The 26,545-nt window shown below is 31.0% G+C and overlaps 2 protein-coding genes and 1 non-coding gene across 5 annotated transcripts; all 3 read right to left on the bottom strand.

Moving 5' to 3' along the window:
* Positions 1-248: 248 nt before the first annotated feature.
* Positions 249-7,433, bottom strand: LOC107408036 (callose synthase 12). Of its 3 annotated transcripts, none has more exons than XM_048471232.2 (2): positions 1,851-7,433; positions 249-770 (listed from the first exon to the last, which is right to left on the bottom strand). In XM_048471232.2, exon 1 carries the CDS (start codon positions 7,176-7,178, stop codon positions 1,857-1,859), a length of 5,322 nt encoding a protein of 1,773 aa, XP_048327189.2. In that variant the 5' UTR covers positions 7,179-7,433; the 3' UTR covers positions 249-770; positions 1,851-1,856. The 3 variants fall into 3 exon arrangements, with proteins under 3 accessions (XP_048327189.2, XP_015870875.3, XP_015870874.3); XM_016015389.4 differs by having other exon boundaries at positions 249-835; XM_016015388.4 differs by having other exon boundaries at positions 249-720; positions 1,851-7,432.
* Positions 4,137-4,216, bottom strand: LOC112489915 (small nucleolar RNA J33). The gene has a single exon (XR_003054187.1). It is a non-coding gene; the product is annotated as a small nucleolar RNA J33 (small nucleolar RNA).
* A 14,321-nt stretch (positions 7,434-21,754) lies between the features above and the next one.
* LOC107407855 (uncharacterized) lies at positions 21,755-25,553 on the bottom strand. Its single transcript, XM_048471715.2, has 3 exons — positions 25,221-25,553; positions 24,210-24,497; positions 21,755-23,352 (listed from the first exon to the last, which is right to left on the bottom strand). Exons 1-3 carry the CDS (start codon positions 25,371-25,373, stop codon positions 22,159-22,161), a joined length of 1,635 nt encoding a protein of 544 aa, XP_048327672.1. The 5' UTR covers positions 25,374-25,553; the 3' UTR covers positions 21,755-22,158.
* Positions 25,554-26,545: the final 992 nt, after the last annotated feature.

The following is a 26,545-nucleotide window of genomic DNA, read 5'->3' on the forward strand; positions in this document are numbered from 1 at the left end:
AAAATTGATAATTTATATTAGTATATAAAAGAGAAACAGGATTATGTGTTACCATGTCGAATACAATAGGATTAACAAATTTTATAGTGGGCTTTCAAAAACACACACACACACACACAGAGCCAGAGCAAGCTGTGATAGGAATGATGACGTTTTGAGGAAAGAAAGAAGCAAAAGAGAAAGGTCCCAAAATGTAGACCAACAGAAAATCAAATGCTATCAAAAACCATATAGCAGGAAGAACAAGAAACTCCAAAAAGCATATCCACAATGTTTTCATTCTCAACATTTTCATCCGCGTAAGCATGGGGATATATAAACCGATAAATTACTGGTCTTGGAGATTGAAAACAAGACAGACGAATAACTAGTCAAGAAACAGACTGCATTTCTAACAAAAGAATAAAAAATGTTCTAACAATCAGAATTAACTAGCACGCTAGTATAGACAAATGGGACGAGCTATACCTTTTCAATATGGGAGGGTTAACCGAAAGCTCCCCAACTGGACATTCATTTTTCCTTTTTTTAAGTATGAAAAACATGACTAATTACAAGCAATGCGATGATAGAGGTAGCAATGAAGAAACGACGCGTGTTTTCCTCTCCCTCATCATCTGAAATAAGTACAAGCCCTAAGATACAAACAAGTCCTCTGCAAGTCAAAATGGTCTAATCTCTCAACTTGTAGTATTGGTTCGCCTCATGGTGACATCAAAGCTGCATAACATTATTAAATCTTTAGCAAGATGTGGAAGATCTACCAATGCCTACAAATTGTCCAGTTTAAAATCAGGTTCAACAAAAGGCACAGTACAATGGAAGATCATGATCCCTACATTTTTGCACATAATTTCATGTCAGGTTCACATTGAAGATGAGAAAAGATTAATCCTAATGATAAACCTAAAACATTCATATGAAAATGCTTCAACATACAAATAGGTATGATATACAGTAAACTAAAAGATTCATAAATCTAAAAAAGTTAAAAAGTGAGGCTAGTTCCTGCTCACTGATAAGTAATAACTCATTGATATTCTAGATTAATATTTAATACTACCATTTTGAAACCCTAAAGGTGGAACTATAACGATATAATATCCACTCAACTAATTTGATCAGCTTGCTTATCGGCTAGAAACATTGGCAAAAAGCATCAATTTCAAGTTTCACACTTAACACTTCAACCAAAAAAATAGTAATAAAATAAATAAATCAACATATAGTTACTGGAAAATCTAGCTAAAATAAAAGATCATGCTAGCTCAGATAACATATAATTTGCTAGAAACAAGTTTCCCTGCATATAATATTAAGTATAAAAACAAACTGATATTTTATTAATTATGCTTCTGAAAATGGATCTAAAGGACTGGACTTTAAGGTCAATGCAATGAAACTTGTATGGTTGGAGTGGAGGAAATAAATCACAGTCCAGAATTTTTTCTAAAAAACATGGCAAGCTTTGAGTTCAAATTGACCCAACAAAGATTTTCCAGGGACAAGCATTCTAAGATTTCAACCAAACTGAATTTTTTTAAAAATACTCTTAGACATGACAGGCTTAAGTAGAAATTAAGTGTATGTGAGTGCGTGTATATATATACTCAGCATTGGATTTGATACATTGTCATAACCAGAACATGACTAAGAATAATCACTCCTCCCACAAATTTATTCTTAAAAATAGCTATACCCCTATTTCTTATTCCATCAAAATTCATGAACCATTGTGTGTGTCAAACGTACTCTATGTTCATTTATAGCATAGCATGGATAAACAAGCTGAATATGACACAAAGGAGACAGTAAAATATTCCATCATTTCCCCAAAAAAATGTAATTACCTCAAATCACAAATCAACCTTGGACTTTTTGCCCGTAACAATCTGGAATATCCTGAGGCCCCTGCTGAATGCCTCATTGAACAGTATCCTAGTCTGCATGGACTGAAATCCAGGAAGCCATGATAGCAGTGCCACAGGAGCCATAACAATAACTCCAAACATTATATCGTATAGTCGTGACACAGAGACAACCATATCCCAGACTATAGTAGACTGCAGTGCAGGTCGGAGTACTTGTGCAACCAATATCAGGCCCCACCCAGTGGGAATGAATGCCAAAAGACTAGTGAAAATATCCAAGAAATTGAAATTTGTGAATTCCAGAAGAGCAATAATCACAAGTATCGCAAGTATGATGACAAGAAACTGAACCATACGATAGTATATGTGTTCTTTTGCTGCATATTTATCCCGAGCATAAACTATAACAACAAATACCCCAAAGGCCACAAAAACAAAGATCCAAGACAATGCGTAGACAAGAAAGCTGGTACTTCCAGAAGCAATGTCAAGCTGGTATACAATTCCATACTGGAAGAAGAAGAAACGAAGGTCTAGAATTACCTCCAGCACCTTGCCCAACTTACCAGTGGTCCTCAGATGATCCTGCTCCTCATACCACCATCTTTCCCAGCTCTGTTCAGCTTTTGCAAACACACTGCCCCGATACCAAATCCAGCTCATAAAATCATCAAAGTCATCTACAGTCTTCAACCAATCAAAACCAGAAGGATTAAAAACAAAGGGAGCCATAATCCATGATACAACCAAGAACCAGCTAAAGATGGTCATTGCTATGTAAACAAATGAGTCTTTAGCTACCGGACTGTGCGCTGCGTAAACTATAAGTATCAGCCCAAGCTCAATAGCTTTCACAAAATGGCTACGAGCATAGAGTCTATAGTTTTCAGCAAAACTTTTGTGCTGCACAACAAAGCCACGCCCAGTTGCACGATACTTTGCACCACCATGAAGAATAGTCCTGCCAAAGAAATGGGTACGAGTTCCCATTGAGAATGTGTAGAAAACAGATGAAAGCTCGAGTTGCATTGTCAAAAAATCCCATAAAGCTTGAAGGAACCCATGCTCAAGAGAATTCTCCACTATCATTGGAAGAGCAGTGAACAGACCAAGTTGGATTATGAACTGCTGATTCAAGATTGTACCAAGTGCTTTATTGTTACTGTTGCTTCCTAGAGCAGAACCCTCAACGCCACTAAGTGCCAAATACAGTCGACCCCATAAAAATGCATACACAGTCAGAACAACCAGCATTGTGCTGAAAAAGAATCCCACAGTAGTATAGAAAAATGACAGCATTCGGAAGAAGTCCAGCCTATGACCCAACCTGTAGACATCTCTGCTCAGGACTTGTTCCCCATTTCCACTTGCAACCTTGGCTTCAAACATGGAAATCTGGTTCAACCCAACATCCCTTCCCTTGCCAACTTGTATGTATTCATGGTGTGTGACGTTGCCACCACGCAAAGTGCAATTAAAGCCAGCAAAGATGTCTTCACTGATGTTAATCACCCTGGAAGCTTTACTGATGCCACCTCGAGTCAAAAACCAGAATCTGTCAAACACATCCGGATGGCCATAATGCATACGAACTTTCAATGGGTTAGCCAAAACACGCTGCCCCAAGGTGACAAAACTTGTTTCCTGAGCAGACATAAACCAAGCCAGTGATGAAACAGAACCAGTAAAAACATGTTCCCTGACTCCCAAGATTGTAGGCTTCCGAATACCATAGTAGTGCCTATATTCTTCCAATAGATTCCTCATTTTGAGTGCCTCCTCAAAATAATTGTCTTGGTTCATGTCAATAGTCTGAACCGCATCACCACGAGTGAAGATAATGGCATGATTTTGATTCTCAGGTTTTCCCTCTCCAAGCTTTAAGGGACCTGGCAACTTTACACGGTAGATTTCCACTTCCTTCTGTAATTGATGATCATACTTCACAAGAACAGAATAATACTCTTTTTCATCCCTGCCACTTGAAACCTCATCAACATAGGCCACTCGAAGAGCTTCATTGTTTTTCATTAAATACAAAATTTCCTCAGCATGAGGATCTTTTTTTGCCTTCTGTGTTCCATAAATCTGGCAAGCTACCACATATGTATATTTCATCAAAGCAGTACCATACTCATGGCCTTTGAATAACAAATTGACAGAACTGCCTGTTCTACTTAAACTCCTTGAAGAGGGTGATCTTTCAGAGCCAAAACCATCCAAACCAATATCACGCCTCATCGAACCAAGTTCTCGTGATCCTTCCCGAATGTCCATCTCTGATGCAGAATCCAGAAAAGCCAACATTTTAAGTGCCCGGTAGTAATACATCATTCCCCTCACGGTTCGAGAAAGTGTCTGGCCCCTGTAAGAAGCCCAAAGCCTCAGGTCTCTCAACTTAGTCGTCCATATTTCATCATCCTTCACCAGTCCTTCTCGGCGCATCCTCTCCATGAAATTTTTCCACTCGTCGACATAAATTGTCTGTAAATAATACAGGGTTGAAATACCATCTTCATTCTCCGTTCTCAGTTGCTCTTTGTTGTATAATACTTCCTCACTATAGTAAGGGGTGAGAACACTGAAAGCCATCATTTTCTCAACTTGGGGGGCGTGAGGAATGTTCATAAACAGGGAGTTACTAAAGAAGGCAATTCTACGTCTTGCCTCAAGGTTAACTGGTATATTCTGCATAGAGTCCCGCGAGGTGAGAATTGTATGTAAGCGCCGAACCTGACGATAGAAGGTTTCATTATCAGGATCAGGTAATTTAACAGCATCCTCAAAAAGCAACCCTGCCATAGAAGCAGGAGGAGCCAAACCATCTTCCCTCAGCTGCTCGGTGCTTCTCTTGTCTTTGAAAAAATCTCGAACAACAATCTCATAAAGAGCTTGTAGAGTATTTACCACCTGGTTAGGATCTTTCTTAGGCTTGTTCAGAAGCTGAACAAGGTGAATTAATTTGGTATGCAGCTGTGGAAGTGCAGTCATTTTAAATGTTTTAGTGAACTTCTCAATCTGAAGAGAGTGATCAATTTCTTGAAACAAGACTGTCAAAATGGAATGTTCATCAGTGTTACGCTTGACAATCTCAAGAACCAAGTGCTTGATACAATCATAGGCTTCTATGACAGCACATCGCCTGTACTCATTCTTGCATATCTTATACCAAAGCCACTTATCAGGAGCGTCTACTAATTCTTTGGCCTGACTAAGGGCAAGCAATAGCTCATTGCAGAGAAGAAAACACGGCCAACGAATAACCCTGACATTCCAAGAATTCTGGGGAACCTCCAACAACTCAACCTCACGGTCAGAAACAATATCTTCTTCTCTGAAAATCATAATTATCTCATTCCATATTAAAGCAAATTTGTTTGCCTCAACCTGATTGGATTCAAGCTTCTTATATGGCCGTCCAAGACCATACCTCAACTTCAACCGGCGGATAGCATCTTTGAACTTATTTTTCAATGTTCCCCTTGTGTTTAACAGCTGCTCCTCTGGCATGAGATTGAACTGAATTGCACTTGCAAAGAACTGGAACCTCAGCCTCAATTGTTGAATATTTCGAATCTCACCCAAGTGTGCAAATAACCCCACTCCTGCCCCCACAAAAGAGGAATAAATGGAATACCAAATCTGCAAATCCATTAGATAAATCAAAACAACAGGAAGCCACAGCAACCCAACAGCAAATCTATGGCCACTTCCAAAAAATTCATGCCACTCATATGTCACATTGTCAAGGTTCATTAATTCTTTTGATGGGGCAATCATAGGTTTGATCTGCATGAAGTAACTGAAACAAAATTTTGTAGCAAGCACTGCAGCCCAAAACAAAGTATACTTTATATTGTCCATGAGACCTTCCCTCAGGCCACGACCAACAAAAGTTCTACTCTGAAACCACCAGGATAGTAAATAAAATATCCTCCAATTAGTCTCCTCAATGAAATTCCGAATCCAAGGAATAATAAACAGAGCCAGTGCCAAAAGCTCCGGAATGACAAAGACCAGTGCCACCCAAAGAAAATTCACCACCCTCCTATCTGCCTCAGCTGACCATCTTCTATCATTATTCCTCTGCGACCATATCCTCCCATAAAACACCCCGAAAACCACAATCCACACGGAAGCAACAATACTCTTCATCACCATCCTAAACCCAAGCCCCAGAGTCTCTGACGATACCAAACTGTACTGCGTCCGCACATCAAGTAGTGACTGCAAGAATCTCAATGCACTCCAAGTCAAGAATATGGACAAAGCCCGAACCTGAGCACCCCGTTCCTTCAACGCCTGCCAAGGGTACTCCTTCTCTTCCCAAGCAATGATAATAGCTGCTTGAAGGAACAAAACTAGCATAACCCAAAGCCTGTCAAAGCTCCTGTACAAGTTCAAAAACGACCTCTCCTCCACAAACCCAGTTTTACCCACATGCTTACTCCTACTAGAGGTCACAAAGAAATTGCTCCCGACATCAATAGGCCATTTCAACTTCTGAAAGCATCTCTTACTCCAAAAATACTCATTTATATCATCATAATTCCTCCAATCACGATGTGGGGCAGTCCCATTCTTACTGCTCTCAACCTCATCTCTAATCGTGTTGTAAATGGGTTTAACAACACAGTTCAAGAACGCATTCTCACCTGAAATCGACGGCAACACAGGCTGACCCGTGTTCTCATCGATATAACCCTCCAGAATCTTATTCAATTCCATAGCCATATGATGAAATATGTAACACAGACACTCGGGCATAAATCGAAGGTTAGCAGACTCACCCCAGATGAGAAGGTACAGAGAAACATACAGAAGCTCCCTCCGCTGGTCTTGTGCGGATTCCCGGCGATCGGAGATCCAAATGTTGGACTTCTTCCCAAGGTAAGAGCACCAGCTAGTGTAATTCTTCAGCAGCTTCTTCCGGAACCGCCTCAGAACGCCGGCATCCAGCGTGTCGATGTTGTCCGGCGGCGGCGTGAGCCGCATCTGGGCATTGGCTAAGTGGAGGACGAGGTGCTCCCTCTGGTTCCGAACGTTGTCGTTTTGGAAGCCGAAGAGGAGGGCGAGCCAGTCTAGGAGGTCCATGTGTGGAAGCCATTGGGCGTAAGGCGGTCTCCTCAGGTCCCCGACGGCGCGTAGAGCTGCTGCGGCGGCGCGTACCTCGGGGTAACGGAGGGAAGGGTGGTCTGCTAAGAGGTTGTGGACGGGTATTATGTTGTAGGGTTCGGTATCTGGATCGTTCCGATGCTGCGCCACCGCATGCCCACGGCCCGATTGATGACGCTGACGGATGCTCATGAAATGGTAGTTACCGTAGCTCTGTATATTCTCCTGTAACTTTAAGTTCTTTTTTTTTTTTTTTTTTTTCTTTTTTTGAAATTTGTAGAGCTTTGGGTGACAAAATGAAGATAGAGAGAGAAAGATAACTTGTTGGGGTTGTAACGTTACAGCACAAATAAAAAACGAATGGGTTTTTGACAGAGTGGAGAAGTGGGAGGAGGTTGAAGAAGATAGAATGAATAATCGAAGAAAGAAAGCGCGTCGGCGCGTCTCTATCTCTCTCTCTCTCTCTCTCTCTCTCTCTCTCTCTATTTTTTAGTTTTATTTCTTTCTTTTTCTTCTAATCGAAATTTGTAATAATTTTTTTTTTTAAGTTAATCAAATTTTGAAACACCAAAACGCGGCTTTATATAATTGTTTTTGTATTAAATTTTTGTGTTATTTTAGTAAATATGTAAAATTATGAAACTTTTTATAAAACAACTATTCTGTAATTCTTGAAATTAAAAAAAAAAAATTATGACACCGAGTTTTTACTGTCTTTTTTTTTTGACATAGCTTTTACAGTTTAGTTGAATTGTACATGATTATTAAAATAAAAATATCTATATATATATATATATTATATTTACAACTTGTTGATTATTAATATTTGTAAAATTGACAGCTGATTTACTAATTATTGATTAGCATAATTTTGTATATTTATTTCCATATATATTTTTTTTCTTATTTTGAAAATTATGTCAGCTGAAATTGATAATCACTACCAAAACAGTAATATTCTATTTCTTTGGTCTCCTTTTTTTAACCAAAATATAAATAATAATACCCCGTTCTTGTTTTTCTCATAAAAGTAATATATCCTATTAAAATAGATCTTAAAGGAGGACTCATAATTTCTAAAGTTACAATTGGAAAATAATTGATGTAGTAGTGTTAACTATATTTTGATATTTATTTTTAAATACCGATTTTGAACCAATTCACAAAATTGGTTGAATTGAGCACCACAAATTGTGATGCATTAAATGTGGTCCAAACATATTATTTTCCCATAAGGTTTGATAAATTGGAGAAAAAAAATAGAGAATTGGATTAAATTAGTATAATTATGAAAAGAGATTATTGCAATTAACATCATAAATGTTCCTTTCAAAAGGGGAAGAGTTTTAAAAAAACAAACAAGAATAATAGATTTTTTAGCGTGTATCATTTGTTACTTTGTTTTGATATTTTTGTATCATCTATTACTTGACTTCTATAGGGGATGACTTTGTTGACTTCTATAGGGGATGACTTTGTTGTTAAGAAATTTTTAATTATTATTTTGGGCTAAGAAATTAGTTGTTTGTTGTTATTTTTGGATGACAAAAAAATGCGCATATCCATCGTTGTTGTCTAAATTTTGATTTTGATTTGATATCAACCTTAAAATGAAAGACAATTATACAGTTATATTTGATCCATCCATGCAAAATAAATAATTTCTATTTTTTTGATAATAATTTTTTTTTTTTGGAAAGTTAAAAATCAATTAATACAATATAATAAGGAGATAACATGTTCACATATTTTAATGAAAACTAATTTTATTATATTGCAATTTTATTTTATCTTTCTATAGCTTTTTTTTTTTTTCTATATATAATGGAACAATGTGCACGAATTAAGAATATATATATATATATATATATGATATTGAAGTGGAAGATTAGAATTTTAATTATGACCAAGAAAAAAAATGGTTTTTTATCCCTAAACTGTCACATAGAAAAAAAAACATATTCTGCAAATCTTTAAAAGATTATTATTATTATTATTATTATTATTATTTACTTTTTCTCCTTTTCTAAATGTGTGCAAGTTGGAACAAAATACACTTTAGCCTTAAAAATTAAAAATAAATAAATAAAAAAAATGGATAACTCATTATGCTGTCTTGTCTCCATTTCCCACAAGAACTAATGAGTTTCTTAAGCACTGTTTATAAATCTAGCTCTCAATGATAATCCTGTTAGTATAACCCAATTGAAATTGAGAGTTAGATTAATATGAGAAAAATATATGAATAATATTTAACATATAGTAACCCTTGAATTTTTATTCTTATTATATATATATTTTGTGTGTGTGTGTGTTTGTGTGTATATTTAATATAAAAAAGTAGAAAAGTTTGAATTTGGGTTCGTAAATACTTAAAACTTCTCATTGTTTGTGCATCATTAATAAAAACTTATATATTTAAGGTTCAAAATTATTTTGTCAAACATTCTTTGAAATAGCTTGGTTCATGAGATACTTCAAGCATCTCCAATAAATTTTTTATTTATATTATACAGTTTATTTTGAAGAATTAACACATTAAAAGCGAGTTCTAATTTATTTGTTATAACTTTTTATTATGAAAAGTTAATTAGGATTTTGAAAGCCAAATTTACTATATATATATATATATATATTTGCACTTTATGCTGCTTTTTATTCGATATTATACAAGTCAAATTTCAAAATTACCATTACAATGTTATATATATTTGTACTTAATCTGTTTTTATTTGATATTGCACGAGTCAAATTTCAAAATTACCATTATAATATTATTTATATGATCCGTGTTAAATACAGTTCATCACAATATTATATATAAATATAAATATATTTATATATATATATATATTGTAAGTTTAAATTATATTTTAATATTAAAATTAATGTTAATATTTATTTTTTAAAATTATATTTATTAATTATCAGATTTTAATAATTTTTTTTTAAATAGAGTTTTATTTGATGGTATAGAACCGTAAATGTTTATTGAAAATACAAAATAATGAACATAAATAAAAGAGTACTGTTGAAGATTATTAAAATCAAATATTTTTCCTTTAAAAATATTTTCTAATTTTAAAAATTATACTTTTTAAAATAAATAAATAAATAAAAACAATCTCTTTAACTTGGAATGCTCTTTAATAATACCTATTTTGGTTTTAGCCATTCGCCCGGTTAGAAAATATTGGCTTGATTTATTAAATGGTTTCTAAAATGAATATAAAAGTAACACGGTGCTTTTAAGTTGGACTTTTTCTTCACGATAGACGAAAGGCCAACTTGAGATTCTTTATTTATTTATTCAATTTTGGTGAAAAATATTTTTTATAAACCAAAAGAAACGGCACAAAATGCCAGACTTAGGAGTTGATCCACCACGATCAATCTCCTGCATTAATACAAGCTCAACAAAAGACCCAGGCAGGAGCTCAGGACATACAACACCATTAACAGAAACACCTGAGCTCCAATTCCAAAGACGAACTTGAGATTCTTGGAAGTTTTGATACTCGATCTCCAATTAATGTTTTTGATTATTTATTTATTTATTTTTTTTTTTTTTGGGGGGAAGAATGTTAATGGTATTGATTCCCCCAATTTACTAGTATTATTTATTCATTAGCAAAGAAATTAGTGGCTTGAGAAAACAAGGCAAAATAGTAAAACCAATAATTTATTATTTGAAGGGGAGATTTATTTTGTAATTTGTCCAAGAATACTTCTATTTTTGAGAAATTATGAATTTAAATCCAAAGATTATAACTCCCATGAGAACCCCAATACCTCCACCTATCCAAAATATATATATATATATATATATATATATATTTATGTACATATATTCATATACATATATAAAGTAAGGGATATGAATTGAATCATCTCAAAATTATAGATGTAACATAAAAAATCAGTAAAGAACTTACCACTAGATCATTTACTGTTTTTCATTTGTTAGATAAAATTAGTAACGTAAAGCATAAAAAAAAATAAAAAAAATAAAAATAAAAGAGTGGATAAATTACTAAACTTCGCTATGGAAATGAAGATACTTTTGTTGTTTAAAAATTAATTATTTAATATACATATCTATAAAGTAAGATTGTGGGATAAAACATATGCTCTTATACTTGCCAAAAGTCTTTAAATCATTTCAAAAGAGAAATGATACTTTTATTATTATTATTATTATTTTGCATTCACCATATGCAAACAAATCATATCAAAATGAAAAGTGAAACTTCTTACATATACCACATCACATGTTACTCTAATGCAATTTAGTCCACGAGCAATTCAACTAAAAAAAAAAAAAAAAAAAATTAGTCTTGGAGCAAACATAAAGTTGCACATGCTTTGGTAAAAAATAACATTGATTGGTCTGTGTTTTTCCTCTTAAACTCTGTTTAAAAAGTGTTAAAATTCCGAATGAAACTTATTTATAAAAATGAATTTCTTAAAAAATAATTTTTGAAGAATTAATTTTTTAATAACTATATTTAGGTTTAATTACACTTTGATACTTTTAATTTTTCAAAAAATTTTATGATTTAAGTTCTAAATTTTCAAAAATAATGATGCGGATCTCCTCAAATTTTTAAAATCTAATTTTTAATTTAAACAAATAAATCGGTAACAATTTTATTTAAAATAATTTTTGAAGAATTAATTTTCTAATAACTATATTTAGATTTAATTACACTTTGATACTTTTAATTTTTTTAAAATTTTATGATTTAAATTCTAAATTTTCAAAAATAATGATGCAGATCTCAAATTTTTAAAATCTAATTTTTAATGTAAACAAATAAATTGATAACAGTTTTATTTAAAATAATTTTTGAGGAATTAATTTTCTAATAATTATATTTAGATTTAATTACATTTTGATACTTTTATTTTTTTAAAATTTTATGATTTAAATTCTAAACTTTAAAAATAATAATGTAGATCTCAAATTTTTTAAATTTAGTTTTTAATTTAGACAAATAAGTTGGTAACAGTTTTATTTGTTTAGCTGTTTTTTTCTTTTCTCTCGTATTTCATTGCTTTTTCTTTTTCTTCTTTTTTCTCGTATATTTTATTGTTTTCAATTTTATTATATAAACAAGTTTGTGGGTGAAATAGTTACCATTTTGTCTTAATAAGTTTTTTTTTTAAATTACAAATTATTCTAAATTCTGTTATTTTCATGATTTAAATATATATTTTTATAACATAGATAAAAATACTCGACCACTAAAACTATCATTTTAATAAAATTAGAGCTTAAATTATAAAACTTTATAATTGAAGATATTAAAATACGATAAATTTTTTTTAAAATAATATTTGGTTAATAACATAATATTAAAAATTACAAATAGTTAAATTTATATGTCTTAGTTTTTTGTAATATTTCGTTAGTAACAAAAAATGTTAAAAACCATTTTCTACCCTATTTTTCAAAGTTGTAAAAATTAATTTCCTATGAATCCCAAATTCTCCACTTTCGAACAATTATCAAACATATAAAAATTTCACTACCAAATCAAAATCTCACCAGTTTAACACTTCTCAAACAAAAAGCCTTGATTTGAATATTACTAAACATTACTGTTTATTTCAAAGACCAATTTAGCGGTAAAACTACCTTACTCTAAATGATTCTAACTCCGAATTTCGACATGTAAATCAATTTATTTAGAAATATTTATAACAAGATATATCTTAACATGGTGGGTTTTGTTTCTCAAAGAGAGAGAGAGAGAGAGAGAGATAGAGAGAGAGAGAGAGTTCAGAAGTGGTCAACATGTTCTCTTTAAGCCCTTGTGTGGGACAGTTGGCCCTTTGGCCTCATTGCTTTTTTCAATGAATTTGAAATCTTGCTTTTAGAGTAAGCATGAAAGTATTTTATTAGAAGGCCCTTTTTCGGTACTAACATAAAAAATTCCATCCTTCACTTTCGGTTCTATTTCCAACTTTACCCCCGGCCATTTGCAATTATTTTGTATTGGAATGTGCGTGTGAGTTACGCGTCCGGCCAAATTTCCCGTTAAGCGCGTAGATTTTAGTTTCCCACCTCGAATTCAAACCGTTTCCTTAACCAACGGCAATATAATAAGATTTTCAAAACTGAATGGCCATGTCCACCTTAGCCACGTGGAAGGACCGCGTTTGCTACATTTGACCGTTACGCTAAATATCCATTCTTTCGTAACTTGTTGATCGGATCTAGACCCAAACCATGCCCAAATTCTTCAAATAGTTTGCATTATTGAATTCTTTCTGGTTGCCATCGAAATGGAAAATTATATTAGTTTTTAAATTTCTTTTAGGTTATCTTTTGTTGAAAATTCTACCTACTATGACATAACTGAACGCTGTTTAATAATTTTTAATTTCGATGTAGAAAGTAAAAATATACATTTATTTTTTACTAATTTACCTCACTTTAAATTGTAATGTTTATAAACACTAAATTATTTGTATTTGTAGACTCATCCAGTAATTGTACTAATGAGAGTGCATTTTAAAGTTCAAGTTTTAATCTTTAATTTGGGTAAAACTCCCTTCTCCCCCATATTATAATAATAATAATAAAAATATCAAATTATTTACCAAATTTTTTTATCCTTGCTTTGGTTACTTTTTATATGATTTTTTTATTTTTAACCATTTAAACAAGTGAATCAATCAATTCATTTCTTTACTTTTCTCTCCTATTTTTTCAATCCAAACATAATTTAAAATATAATATCTAAAAAAATTAGGATAAAAAAAATTAAAAATATGAAATAACAAATAATAAATAGACACTGTTATAGATATCGTATTTATTAATCAAATTTTTGATAAAAATTATGCAGCAATTTATTAATAGTTAAAAAAATTAATAATGTTTTATAATTATAGAAAGTAAGTCCAATAAAGTAATTTAAATTATTTAACCACCAAAATTTTGGCTAATTAATAAATTTAGTGAGTTTTGAATCGCTCAGAATAAATACCCATATGGAGCTAATATAAGACAATAGTTAGAAGCTTCATGACAGAAAGTTCTACAAGGTTAGCTATCAAAGTTTTTGATTATTATATCATTTATAGTCAATCACTGAAATAATATCTATAATAATAATAATAATAATACAAGATTATTTATTAGGAATAATTTGTCAATTAGGGGCAAGTTTCTAAATTTAAGAGCGTCTTTCTCGAATGCTTTGTAATATATATATAGCGCGTCTAAAGACTCTAAACATTTTTTTTTTTGTGATTAAAAAAGACTCTAAACATTGTATTAAACAATTTATTTTTATTTTTTTTTCCTTTTTTTTTTTAGGGTCAACTAGAGAACCAACAATCACAAATGGAAAACACAAAAATATAAATCTATTAGTCAAACCTACATATAATTATGCATAGAAATAAATCTATTTGACATTGACGAGTAGTAGTTTTTTATGGAAAAAATAAATAAAATAAAGTAGTTTTTTTTTTATTGGAAAAAAACAAAAATAATCTTAAAAAACAACGCCGGATCAAACCCGGATCACCCATGTGACAAATAGGACCACTATAGTACGACAAAAGTTTTAAAATCTTATCCCGAAAACGAAATGTAAAATTAAAATCTATTTTTAATTTTGTTATTTAACAATATATGTGGTTATTTGTAAGTTAATAATAATTTAGGATGGTTTAATATTATTTACCCTTATGTTTATATTTGTAATTCTTATTAACAGTAGTAAATCAATAGGATTGATATTAAAAGATCAGCTAACATATGGCATTTGTGGTGCATTGCACCCCTTTTTTTTTTTTTTTTTGTGGTGACAAACTGTGGTGCATAGCAACTTAAACCATATATATATATATATGTATATAACATTCATGATAAAATAAGAATTTTGATGATTATTGAACCTTATGAATGTAGAAGTAAAAAGTATATCAATGGACTATTATTCGATGATAAATTATAAGTTTAATTCTATATATTTGGAAAGTTAAACTACCTATCTATTTTATTTTTTTAAGATAAAAAATGAGTTGGAATTTTTTTTTTTAAATGATTCTTTTAAATGAAGCAAACTAGAGAGTCCTTCTATTACCCAAAAAAAAAAAAAAAAAAGAAAAAAATTAGAGAGTCTTTTAGGATGCTGAAATACATATTAAATATATAGGTGAAAAAAAAAAAAACCAAAGGAAAACCTCTTAAACCAATCTTGCTAATTTATTTTTTTTAAATACCACATTATGCATTATTTTAAACAAAATTGGTGTGAAGTATTGGCACATTAGATTTCTAATCGGCCTACTGTCCACTTCCCTATAAGTTAGAACAAATATAACAATACCCATATGAATGATCCATGTACCAATTTGTCATTAATTGTTCTGGTGATCAATCCATGTACTAATATGTTATTAAATTTTTCATCAAATTGTAATAATGAAAAATTGTAACAAGATTTTTAACAATCAAGTGAATTGGACTCAATTAATAAACCATTTATATAAATGGTTGAAAATTTTAAAATTTAAGATTATTAAAGTGAAAAAATAAAAAAATTATTATAATTGTAAAGGATGTCGTTGTAAATGACTTAAAAAAATTAATCACTTAAAAGAATTAACAGTTTTTCTACGGTTATACTATATTCACCAAAAACTTAAGCTCCATTTATTATTATTTTAGAGAAATTCTTTTTATATGAAATCCTTTTTTTATGTCCGTGTTTTAGAAGGAAAACAGTGGGCATTTTATTGGTATGGACTCCTGCTTATTATATGCGGGTCCTAAATTTTGTGGGCCTATATAAACCAGTCACTATGGATAATCTAAGGACTGGCATTCGTCAACTAATTTCGATCCAATGGAATCAAAAGCCCAAAGTTTCACATCCCAAATTCATCCGGGTCGACCCAAGTGGGTTCTCAACCCGGCTGCATCTTTTGAGGGGGAAATTGGAGGTACAATGGATTCGCCAACTCTCTGTTAGGGTTTCAAAATTGAGACTTAATTTGGTAATACTTAAATTCTAAAAGAATAAATACTTAAATTCTAAAAGAATAAATACTTAAATTCTAAAAGAAATAGTTCTAGCTCTTTAGCTGAAGAAAGAAGCAGTAAAAACTAAAAAGTATTTGTTAACTTGTATTAATAAAAGTATTCTAAGATGTAAAGATTATAAGTACGTGTTTTGGTAATTTACTAAATTGAATTGTTCTAAATTTTACAATTAATAGAATAGAGATGATATATGTGAGTTAATTATTTTAAAAAAAATATTTATATGTAATTATGTTAAAATACTTTAAAAAATGCTTAACTTAAAATATTTTTAAAATTTTTTTATTATAATAAAATGGCATAAAGTATTATGTTAAAATATATGATTTTTATTTTTATTTTTTTTTCCAAATCTTAATTTTAAAATAAAATACTTAACAACCTCTTTATATATATATATATATATATATATGTATATGTATATTACATTTAGTTAAATATTAAAGCAGTTAATTCATATTATAATTTTTATTTGAATTTTTATCTAGTGACTCTTAAGTTGAGTAAAATATTTGATAGGATTAAAGATAAATATAATTTAGTATTATATTAATTAATTAAGGATGTTTTAAAAAATTAAATTTATCTATCCTGATTATAAAAGAATCATATTTTAAAAATTATTCTAAGACCTGATTTTAAAAACTATTTTGTAATTGCTAAACTTCTTAAATAATTAGTTTTATTATTGTTTTCTCAAACACCTAAATGGCTTAAAATTCTATTATAATTGATTCAAAGACTTTTAGAATAATTACTCGGAGTTATATATATATATAAACATTTTTAAGAAATTACATAAAAGTTTTTATATATATTTTTTATATTGAACTTATTTATTTAATTAAAATCATTTTGTTTAATTCAAAAATCAATAACTTATATTCATTTTCTGTTTTAAATAAAAAAATTTAAATTCATTTTAATAATAATTATACCATAAAAAAATTAGTCCATTGATATCAAGAACAAAATTGAATTAATTTTTATCACATTTAATTTTACTCAAAATCCTAATTTTAATCTCAATCCAACCATATCTTACATATAGCTATTTATACATCCAAAAAAAATATATTAAAACAAACAGCTATTAATGTAGAAAATATATTAAAAAAAGGGAAGAATATGCATGGTAAAGTGATTAGACAGTAGAGAGGAGCAGACCAGTGTGCAGGAATTGTGCATGGAGACTATAATTACACAGAGAGTTTGGCCCTTTTTAATATAAAGGGTTTCAGAGAGTGGTCCGAAGAACTTCTCCTTCGTCCTTCCTTTGTCCTCTCTCTCTCTCTCTCTCTCTCTCTCTCTATATATATATATGGATATATAATGGAGGTTATACAATAAAGATTGGCAGCACAAAGCCCAAGGAGAAGTTTCATTAACTGCCCATAAATGAAGTTAAAATGTGTATATGCTTTTGCATCCCTATATGCCATTCCTTTAAATATTATTCTGCGGATGCCGCAAAAATTTAAGGACTATTAGATATTCCACATAGCTCTAACAGTTAATGGTATGTGTAAGATACAAATAAAAAAAACGAAAATAATGGTATTATATGTTGTGAGTTTGTTCGAAAACCGGGGAATAAAAAAATATATATATATATAGTTTTTAGATAAAAATAGATATAATTCCTATATTATTTATTGAAATTTTTGATTATTTTTTTATAATTTTTATATAAATTTTTATCATGATATCTACAACAAATCTTTCATAATTTGATTAAATAATTCATAATTTGCATAAATTTTTTTTGAAAATTTCATAAAATTTTCATAAATTTACATAGAAATTTTAAAAATATCTATTTTTTTCGGTTAAATTTTTTTAATAAAAATTATTTATATTTAGTAAAAACATTTTTGTGAAAGTAATATTATTGATATTTTTTATCTGTTAATTGGTTTTTTAATAATTAGGCAAATAAAAATAAAAAATATTCACATTTAACAAATAATATTGGAAAATTACATTAGACAAGTCTATTTATCATATTCTTAGAGAAAACTAATATTATAAGTTACAAGTTAACCTACATATTATTTTTTTAAATAATAAATTTAATATTTATATAAATATTATAAAATAAATAAAAATTAAAACGTAAACAAAATTGAAATATATGTAGGAAATATATTTTCAAGAAGCCAAGTTTCAAAATTTCGATATCGATGATATTTAATACATGCAAACTTTAATTTTCAAATATTTATATAGATGATATATTAATACTATCATGCAAAATTATTAAGGAGATGCGTTTTTGATAATTACTTTTACAGTTCATATTTTGAAATGAGAATAAAAAAGATATAAATAATTCTCAACAACTCAAGAGTTCTTTATAATGTTAAAATGATATTTATAAAATATAATGCAATTGTAATAATTATTCTTTATATTTTAATTAATAAATTATTTTATTAAATACGTATTTTTTACAATTTTTATTAATAATAATATATCTTTAATTGTTAATGTTTATTATAAATCGATTGATTAAGAAAAATATAATATTTATTTAATATTTTTACGATTTTATTTGTCAATTTGATAATTAATTAATTAAATAACATATAAGACCGAATATTTTTAGAGATGTTCATAATTTTAGGATCAAATACTCCAATAAATATATTTTTTTATTACCCAAAATGTTCTAATCGGGAAGAAAATTTTGTAAAATTTCATAACTATTAGTTTCGTCTAAAAGTGTTATAAAATTTTTTTGTAAAGTGATATTTGATTTGTAAGTAATTTATGGGGAAAAAAAGTATATTTTTTGGTTTAGTTAAAACTTTATGAATTATGAATATTTTAACTATTAAAAATATATTATAAATTTATTTTATATATTTTTTTATATATTTAAATGATAGTATATAAAAAATAATACTATATAAAATTCTTTTAGAATTATGAAAAGAACTTCTCTATATGTTTTAAAAAAATTAAAAAGTATTTCTTAATATTTGTAAGGTTTAAAATTGGCACTCTATACTTTTTCCTTTTTAAGCGATGTCCTTAAATTTTTGAAATAATCTCAGTTTACCCCTTCTCAATTTGACAAAATTGATTATCCGCCATTGAATTTATTATTTATTTTTATAAAATATGTCTAAATATATATATATATATATATATATTTTTTAATACCTTCAGTTGTCCCATGTGATTCAAGCAAGAAAATCACAGAGCTTGGCGTTGCTGCATGAGTGTACTTGGATATAAGAGCAAGGGTGGAACAAGAGACTTAATGGGACATTATTCTTAGCATGAAATTTCAAGATGTCTACCTTCATTGGTCCCTTGCTTTTATCGTTAAAGATACAAAATACTTCTTACATCAGTTGGGGTTATGAGAGATGAATTGTGTTCCAAGAATATTCAATAAGACTGGAGACTCAGGTTGCTAAAGCAGCTTCGAATAAATCCTTTGTTTTCAGGGTGGGAATGTAATTTGCCTCTTTCTTGTTTTTGTATTCTTGATGGTGATATTAGCTGATTTAATTCTTCCGTCTCAATGAAATTCATCTTTTTCGACCAAAAAAAGTTGAAGGGAGGATATTGCTTCACAAAAAAAAAAAAAAAAAAAAAAAAAAAAAAGGTTAAAGGTTTAGGGATAATAGTAGAGAAAAAACTTTCTATGTGGCTCCACTGTGACAATCTGCATTATTATAATTTGTTACAAATGTCTACCATGTGATTTTTTCGTGAATAATTGATTGCCTCACAAAAGGAGGATTACAATACAGAAGCCAGATCCCAAATTGTCACATATCATCAGGAAGGGCACCAAAATTAGAGTCATAAAAAACAATATTACTGGGAGAAGATAAGAGATTTTCTTGCTACACAGGTCAGTAAGACCATTAGCAGATCTTGCATTCCAAACTAACTTCCAATTGAAGCTTTTTTAAACCTGTTTCTTATCTTCAAAGTTGTATTTAGTGCTCTACCGGGACTTTGTGAAACATAGACTTCGTGAAAAATGGAATACCATGACAGGTGGGTGACCTTTCTATATATATTAAAATGAGTTTAAAACTAGATTGATGATCCTTCTTGTAGGAGGCTTTTATTTTTATTTTTATTTTTAAGATACTCTTAAAGGTTGAAAAGGAGACTGGTATTTATGATCAGAAAGTGTCCCACAACGCTGAGTCACCATTGACTATTTATTATTATGGTAAATCCGTGTGTAAAAATGTCAATCTGAGTTCTAATTTTGATTTGATATGTTCACCTACACTAAAAGATAAAAGTTTAGTTGGTTAGAATACTCGGCTCTCATAGAAACCCCGAATACTTTTGTTTTGGTAATTATCCAAAATCCAAAAAATTATGAAATACCCCTCAAGGCTTTAAGAAACCTGGTTGAACTTACAAGGTAAGTAATCATGTAAAATAACAAGTCAAACACGTCATGCCACATCGATACTCGGCATAAAATCTGTATATTTTTCCTTTCCCTTCTTTCCATGAATGCTGTCTACCTTTTTTTATTTTTTTTCAAATATATGAGTTGGGCAGCTTCATACTGAAGACCCTTTCACACGCACAATTGACATTTTTTTCATGCGACTACGGTCGAATAGTGATCACCGTAAGGATGCACAAAACCCAATCACATAAAGTTGGCATTTTCGTTTTCAACCAACCAACAAAAAAAAGAAAAAAAAGAAAAAAGTTGGCATTTTATTTTAACACTTTTTTTTTTAATTGCCAAAAAAAAAGAAAAAAAAAAGAAAAAAAACGGTTGGCTTCTTCTTTTGATGACCAGAAAACACAAAAATAATTGTGCTCCTTTACGCTTTAAGCTTAAACCAAGTTCCAAAGGAAAAAAAGAGATGATAAAAAACATAAAACCATTCAAGCAAGCTGACTGTTTTGTCTTTGTTTAATTCTCATCTGTACGTTAAATCATTAAATTGTTTTACAAAGATCCAAATAGCAAGTAAAACACCATTTTAGTTTTTGTGTTATTTCATATAAAAATTTTTATTTTTCAAGAACCAAGATAATACCACATCATTTTGTATCATAAAAACTAAAATTTGCTAAAATTAACGTTTAAAAACCAAAAGTTATACAATTTGCAGCGAACAAAAGATCTTTATAAAGTTGAGGTCTTGGGTCTGGCGGTACCACTTTTCCCATTATACTTGCTTTTTGACCCTTTTTTTTTTTTTTTTTTGGGTTTTGGTAAATAGACTTTCTTTTTGACCTTGTTCTTGAATCTTGATCATGTTTCATTACTTCCATATACCTTAGCCCCTCACTACCCAAGAGCCTTAACCCCCCCTTTCAGCTTTTGCTTTTAGGGCCAATATTTTTTCAGCACATAATAGCAGAAAGAAAACAGAGAAGACGATCATTACAAGGCCATAAGTCAAAGGATGATTTCACCTACCCTGAACCCCCAACAACAACAACAACAACAAAATCATGTCCCTCACAATCTACTTATATACAAACCAACAAGAAAAACGCTTCAACATCGAACATACTAAAAAGGCAACAACAAAAATCCAGAGAGACATGGCACGCTATAAAAGCACAAGTGCTTCTAGATATCCATAATAGTTAACAAATGCAATTAGGGCATTAGTATGCCATTAGAGCAATGCCAATGTTTTAGGCATCCAATAAGGGGCGATAACCCATTAGACAAGACAATGACAGAATATGAACACATGAAGCTAACACCTCATATTAGACATTACCAGGTCTGCATTGGTTCACCCATGCATGGCATACATGAAATTAAAGTACAGATCAAAGTACTTAAAACTAACAGGTTGTGGGACATATTCTGCAAGGGAAGGAATGGACAAAAGTTCTCTAAAGAAAAGTGTTTCTATTGCTAGATATTAAAGCATGGCCTTAAAAAAAACAACCATAAGCAAGTCTTGGAATTAGAGCACAGATTTACAATAAACTTTGCATCTCTGAAACCATATTTACGAGAACATGGGGCACAATATATCATCCTTTATTCGATGCATAATAAAACACGCAATAATTACCACCGAAATTGGAGGCTATGATGGAATAATCCTTTCACCTTCGATGCATACTCAGCCTGTCCCTTCAATGCATACTCAGCCTGTCCAGCACGGCATTAAAATCAATATGTTGGCCGCTATCCTCCATCCTCTGAATCACACTTGCAACATGATCACCCCTGAAGCCCATGTTCGACAATTTCTCAATCAAATCACCATAGGGGTGGTTTTGAAAAAACTGTGGGTTCCGGACCATAGTAGGGGCAGAGGCTGGTTGAGGATTCTGAAGAGGGACACTCATAGGGGGATATCCACCTTGAGTAAAGCGAGGAACTTGAGGTTGATAATGACTTCTTCCTCCTTCAGTATCATATATCATATATGTACTCCCTGGAGGAAGCGCAGGATGGGGTCCAGAAGCTGCATAACCGTCACCTGGTTGTGCTCCATATGCACCTTTCATTTGCTGAGGAGGGGATTGCTGCGGTACAGTTCTACCTGCACCACTATATCCATAGGGCATGGCTTCAGCACGACCAGATACCTGTTGGGTAATTCCTGAAAATGGCACTTGCATGGGCATGCTGCTTGGAAGAGCCTCTGAAGACGGATTTGTAGGCTGATTTTGTGGGTAGGATGAATAGATGGCTGGCGATGGGGTTCTGATATGGCTCTGCATAGAGGATTGCTGCGGCAATTGCACCTGCTGAGTCACTTGTGGAGGCACTTGTGGAGGCACTTGCTGAGGCACCTGCTGAGGCACTTGCTGAGGAACCTGCTGAGGCATCTGCTGCGGCAATTGCTGCTGATACTGAGGAAAATGCTGGACTGATGGTGTCTGATTCACCTGAGGTTGTGTTGGTGGTGGTGCCACCCTAGGGACGTCTTGTAATTGAGATGCCCGGTACTGGGATTCAGAAGGTACATATTGATTATGAGGGTGTTGCGTTGGGGGTGGTGGATTTGGTAACTGAGTAGAAGGCAAATAATAAGATTGTTGCTGAGACACATTCTGAGATGGGGCCTGCGGGAGAGGTGCCACAGCCTGCTGTGGTGGTGCTACTTGATGGGGCAGGTCAAGAGCCAATTGCTGGTTTCGAGCATCAGATGTGTTTTCAGTCTTCTTGGGATCAGAGATGGGTGATGAAGTTCTCTCCTCATTACCTTGTGAATGACTTGATGAAGAAGATTCTTTCTGGACAAGCTGAAGTTTAGCTAGTTCTTTCTGTGTCTCAGCAAGTTCTTGTTTGTCTCTTAGGATTTGTACAGACCTGTGGACCTAAAATAGGCATTACGAATTAAGTTCACTACCTGTTTGAGATAACATAAAACAACAACATCGAGAAACTAATTTCTAATAATACAATTATTTTGAATCAGTGTAACAGATATGTTATGGTAGATGAAACACTAGGCTACGGAAGGGTGTCCTTAGGTTATACATTATAGGAACCTCAAACATGCCCATGGTAGAAGAGAGAATCAGCACATAGCTACAACAACAAGAAGAGGTCCCTATTAACTTTAAGCATTCCATTTACTTCTGTTATGGTAAAATGAATCAGCTGCATAGGATTTTCATTAGGATTATCACAATCTGATATGGCTTCAATAATTAACAAATATTCATGGTTATTCACCAAAATAAACAAGTGCTCCACTTTCATAGACGAATTGTGTCATCAGGTTCTAGGAAGAAAATAGAATGGCACAGGAAGAAAATATAGTTTTATTTGAAATCCTAACAACACATGCTGAACTCACTATTATGATAGGAGAACATTAGGTGCGACTACACATGCTAAAACATGATTCAATAATTGCAGTCATGTTAAAACATGATTTCATAAGGTAATCCAACAAATCCTGCATGTTGTTAAGTGCATAACTTCCTATTTTATGCAATCTATCCTTGCTAGATTAAAGATTAAAATGCAGATTACATAAGCAAAAAGTACTTGATGAAAAGTTTGACTAATCCAAACACTATAGGAAACTTTTGCCACATAAGAAGAAATCATTCAAGAAATCGTTATGTGTCCAAAATCCCAGAGTAAAATTTCTTATAACACAGAATGAAAATATTTTAAAAATATTATATATTTGAAGTATAAAATACAGGGACGCAAAACTCACTTCTTGAAGATGTTTTTCAAGAGACCTAAGCTTCGAATCTGCCTCTCCATGATCACGACCTAAATCAGATCGCATTTCTCCAATTGTTTTATCAAGATTGTAACAATACAATTCCAACTGCGACAGCCGTGAACTGATTCCTTCCAGAAAACGCATAAGGTTGTCAGCATACTTCTTCATACTCCTTTCTACGGTAGAGATCACTTCTTGGTTGAAAGAATCTTCTGGCTGGCCATATGCAGGCGTAGGGAACATAGATGATCTTCCCATTCTGCTTTTATGAAAATCCTAATGTGTATATATATATATATATATATACACACACACACAACACGTCAACTGCCAGTAAGCAACTCGAACAGTAAAAGTACATATAAACTAAAACTATAAAATAACACTTTCTAATATTCAACATAAATGCAAAAAATTAATAAAACGAAGCTAATAATAAAACAGTTCCTTTTTTTCTTTTTTATAATAATGAAAAAAAATCCGTTAAATGTTTTAAGATGATCTGAGATTGAGCTAGTAAACCAGGCAACAAAAAGACTTAAAGAGCCGTACTATATTCCAGCTCTTGTAAATTCCAGTTCAGCCCTTAAAATCTAAATAATAATAATAATAATATAAAATTGATTTTTTAGCCTCCCTGATATGCATTCAATGAATTCGATTCAAGACAAAAACCCAGCAAATGAACAATCTTCAATTTACTGTTCGATAAAGCAAATTAATTATAAGATTTCATTTCTTTCCATTTTCAGACTTCGTTATCGTTATCAAAGCAGAAATTTCCTTATCTGTCACATATTCAAAATACAAAAATATAAGAAACTAGAAAATCTAACTTTAAAAAAAAAAAAAAATCAATCTTCCATAACCAATTCATCCAATACGATCCAAATCCTACGCTTTCATTTCACAAAATATAAAACCCCCAAAAAAATCCGGCCCCCTAACAAAATTACAAGCTCAACTATCAAAGTCCTAGGGTATTAGTCAGCAAAGTACCTTGAGAGAGCTAGAATTCATCACAGCGTCGTTGTGGCTACCATTGGTAGTGTCCTGGTGGGAATAGTCCTCGTACGAGCAGAGAATGTCGTCGGAGCCGAAATCGAAACCCTTGGATCCCGAATTGGCTCTGCCGGACGATCCAGAAGCCATAATTCGAAGGATCCGGAATGCAGCAGCAAAAGTTTACGAAGAAAGCTAGGGTTTCTAGAGAGGAAAAAACAATGAAAAGGAAGACTACGAGAGAGAGAAAGAAAGAAAATTTTCGTACGGGTTTTCCTGGAAAATGAAAGTTTCGTGATAATAAATGAGAAACTTTTTGGGGCAGGAGACAAAAAAAAAAAAAATAAATATATATATATATATATATATATGTTTTATATATAAGTTATTGTTAATTAAAATTATTTATATTATATGCATATTTATTAATATTAATAAGAAAAATAAATATTAAAAAAAACAATTTTTAAAATGTAAAATAAAAGGAAGATTTCTAGGAGTTGAGGTCAGATAAGGATGAGGCTCACCGACCTTTTTTTTGCTTTTGCAGATATGGGCTTATACGTTGGAAAGTTTTAGAAACTAGGCCCCAATTTTTACATAATTGTTGTATTTGGCAGGCTTTTTTGATGATTAATGATTATTATTGTAATTTCATCATGGCCACGTGTAACATGTGAAACATTTTGGAGGCGAAAAATATATGCTCAAAAATATTCATACACGGCGGTGGTTAAAGTGGAAATTTCTATTGCCTATAATCATTGTTCTGTTGGATTAAAATAAAAAAAGATTTTAAAAAAAAGTTTTGAATTTAATAAAACATACAATTAAAAAAAAAAGAAAAAAGAGGTAAATATTTAAAAAAAAATTTTGGTAATGTTTGGGCCATAGATTTTGTTGTTAAAAAATTTACTTTTAAATTTGACCCAAATGTGGTTACTCTTGACTATTTTTTTTGGGTTTATACAAAATTTTGTTTATTGGTAAATTTTAATTTATCCAATCTTTCATTTATATTTTGTAATTTTTTTAAAAAATTTTGTTTATTAGTGAGTATGTTTAAAACCACGTGACTTGGATGGTGGGTTTTGTAATGTACTTTTTATTGATAAAAAAATAATATAAGTATCAAATGTGACGAGTTACTTTTCATGTGCAAGAATATGTATTTATATGTAAACAAAAATATGTATTTACTTTTCATATGCAAGAATATGTTATATGTAATTCACCAAACCCAAAAAAAAAAAAAAAAAAAAGGATTTATATATAAACACTTGGAAAAAAATAATAATAAATAAGATAGATAGCCAGTGCAA

The sequence above is a fragment of the Ziziphus jujuba genome, chromosome 4 (genome assembly GCF_031755915.1).
Source record: "Ziziphus jujuba cultivar Dongzao chromosome 4, ASM3175591v1".
NCBI lineage: Eukaryota > Viridiplantae > Streptophyta > Magnoliopsida > Rosales > Rhamnaceae > Ziziphus > Ziziphus jujuba.

Excerpts from the sequence above, each read along its gene's own strand:
- LOC107408036 (XM_048471232.2), bottom strand. The coding sequence starts at position 7,178 with ATGAGCATCCGTCAGCGTCATCAATCGGGCCGTGGGCATGCGGTGGCG.
- LOC107407855 (XM_048471715.2), bottom strand. The coding sequence starts at position 25,373 with ATGGCTTCTGGATCGTCCGGCAGAGCCAATTCGGGATCCAAGGGTTTC. Across the intron at positions 24,498-25,220 it reads TGAATTCTAGCTCTCTCAAG|GATTTTCATAAAAGCAGAAT; the intron begins GTACTTTGCTGA and ends TATACACATTAG. Across the intron at positions 23,353-24,209 it reads TTGAAAAACATCTTCAAGAA|GTCCACAGGTCTGTACAAAT; the intron begins GTGAGTTTTGCG and ends TGCCTATTTTAG.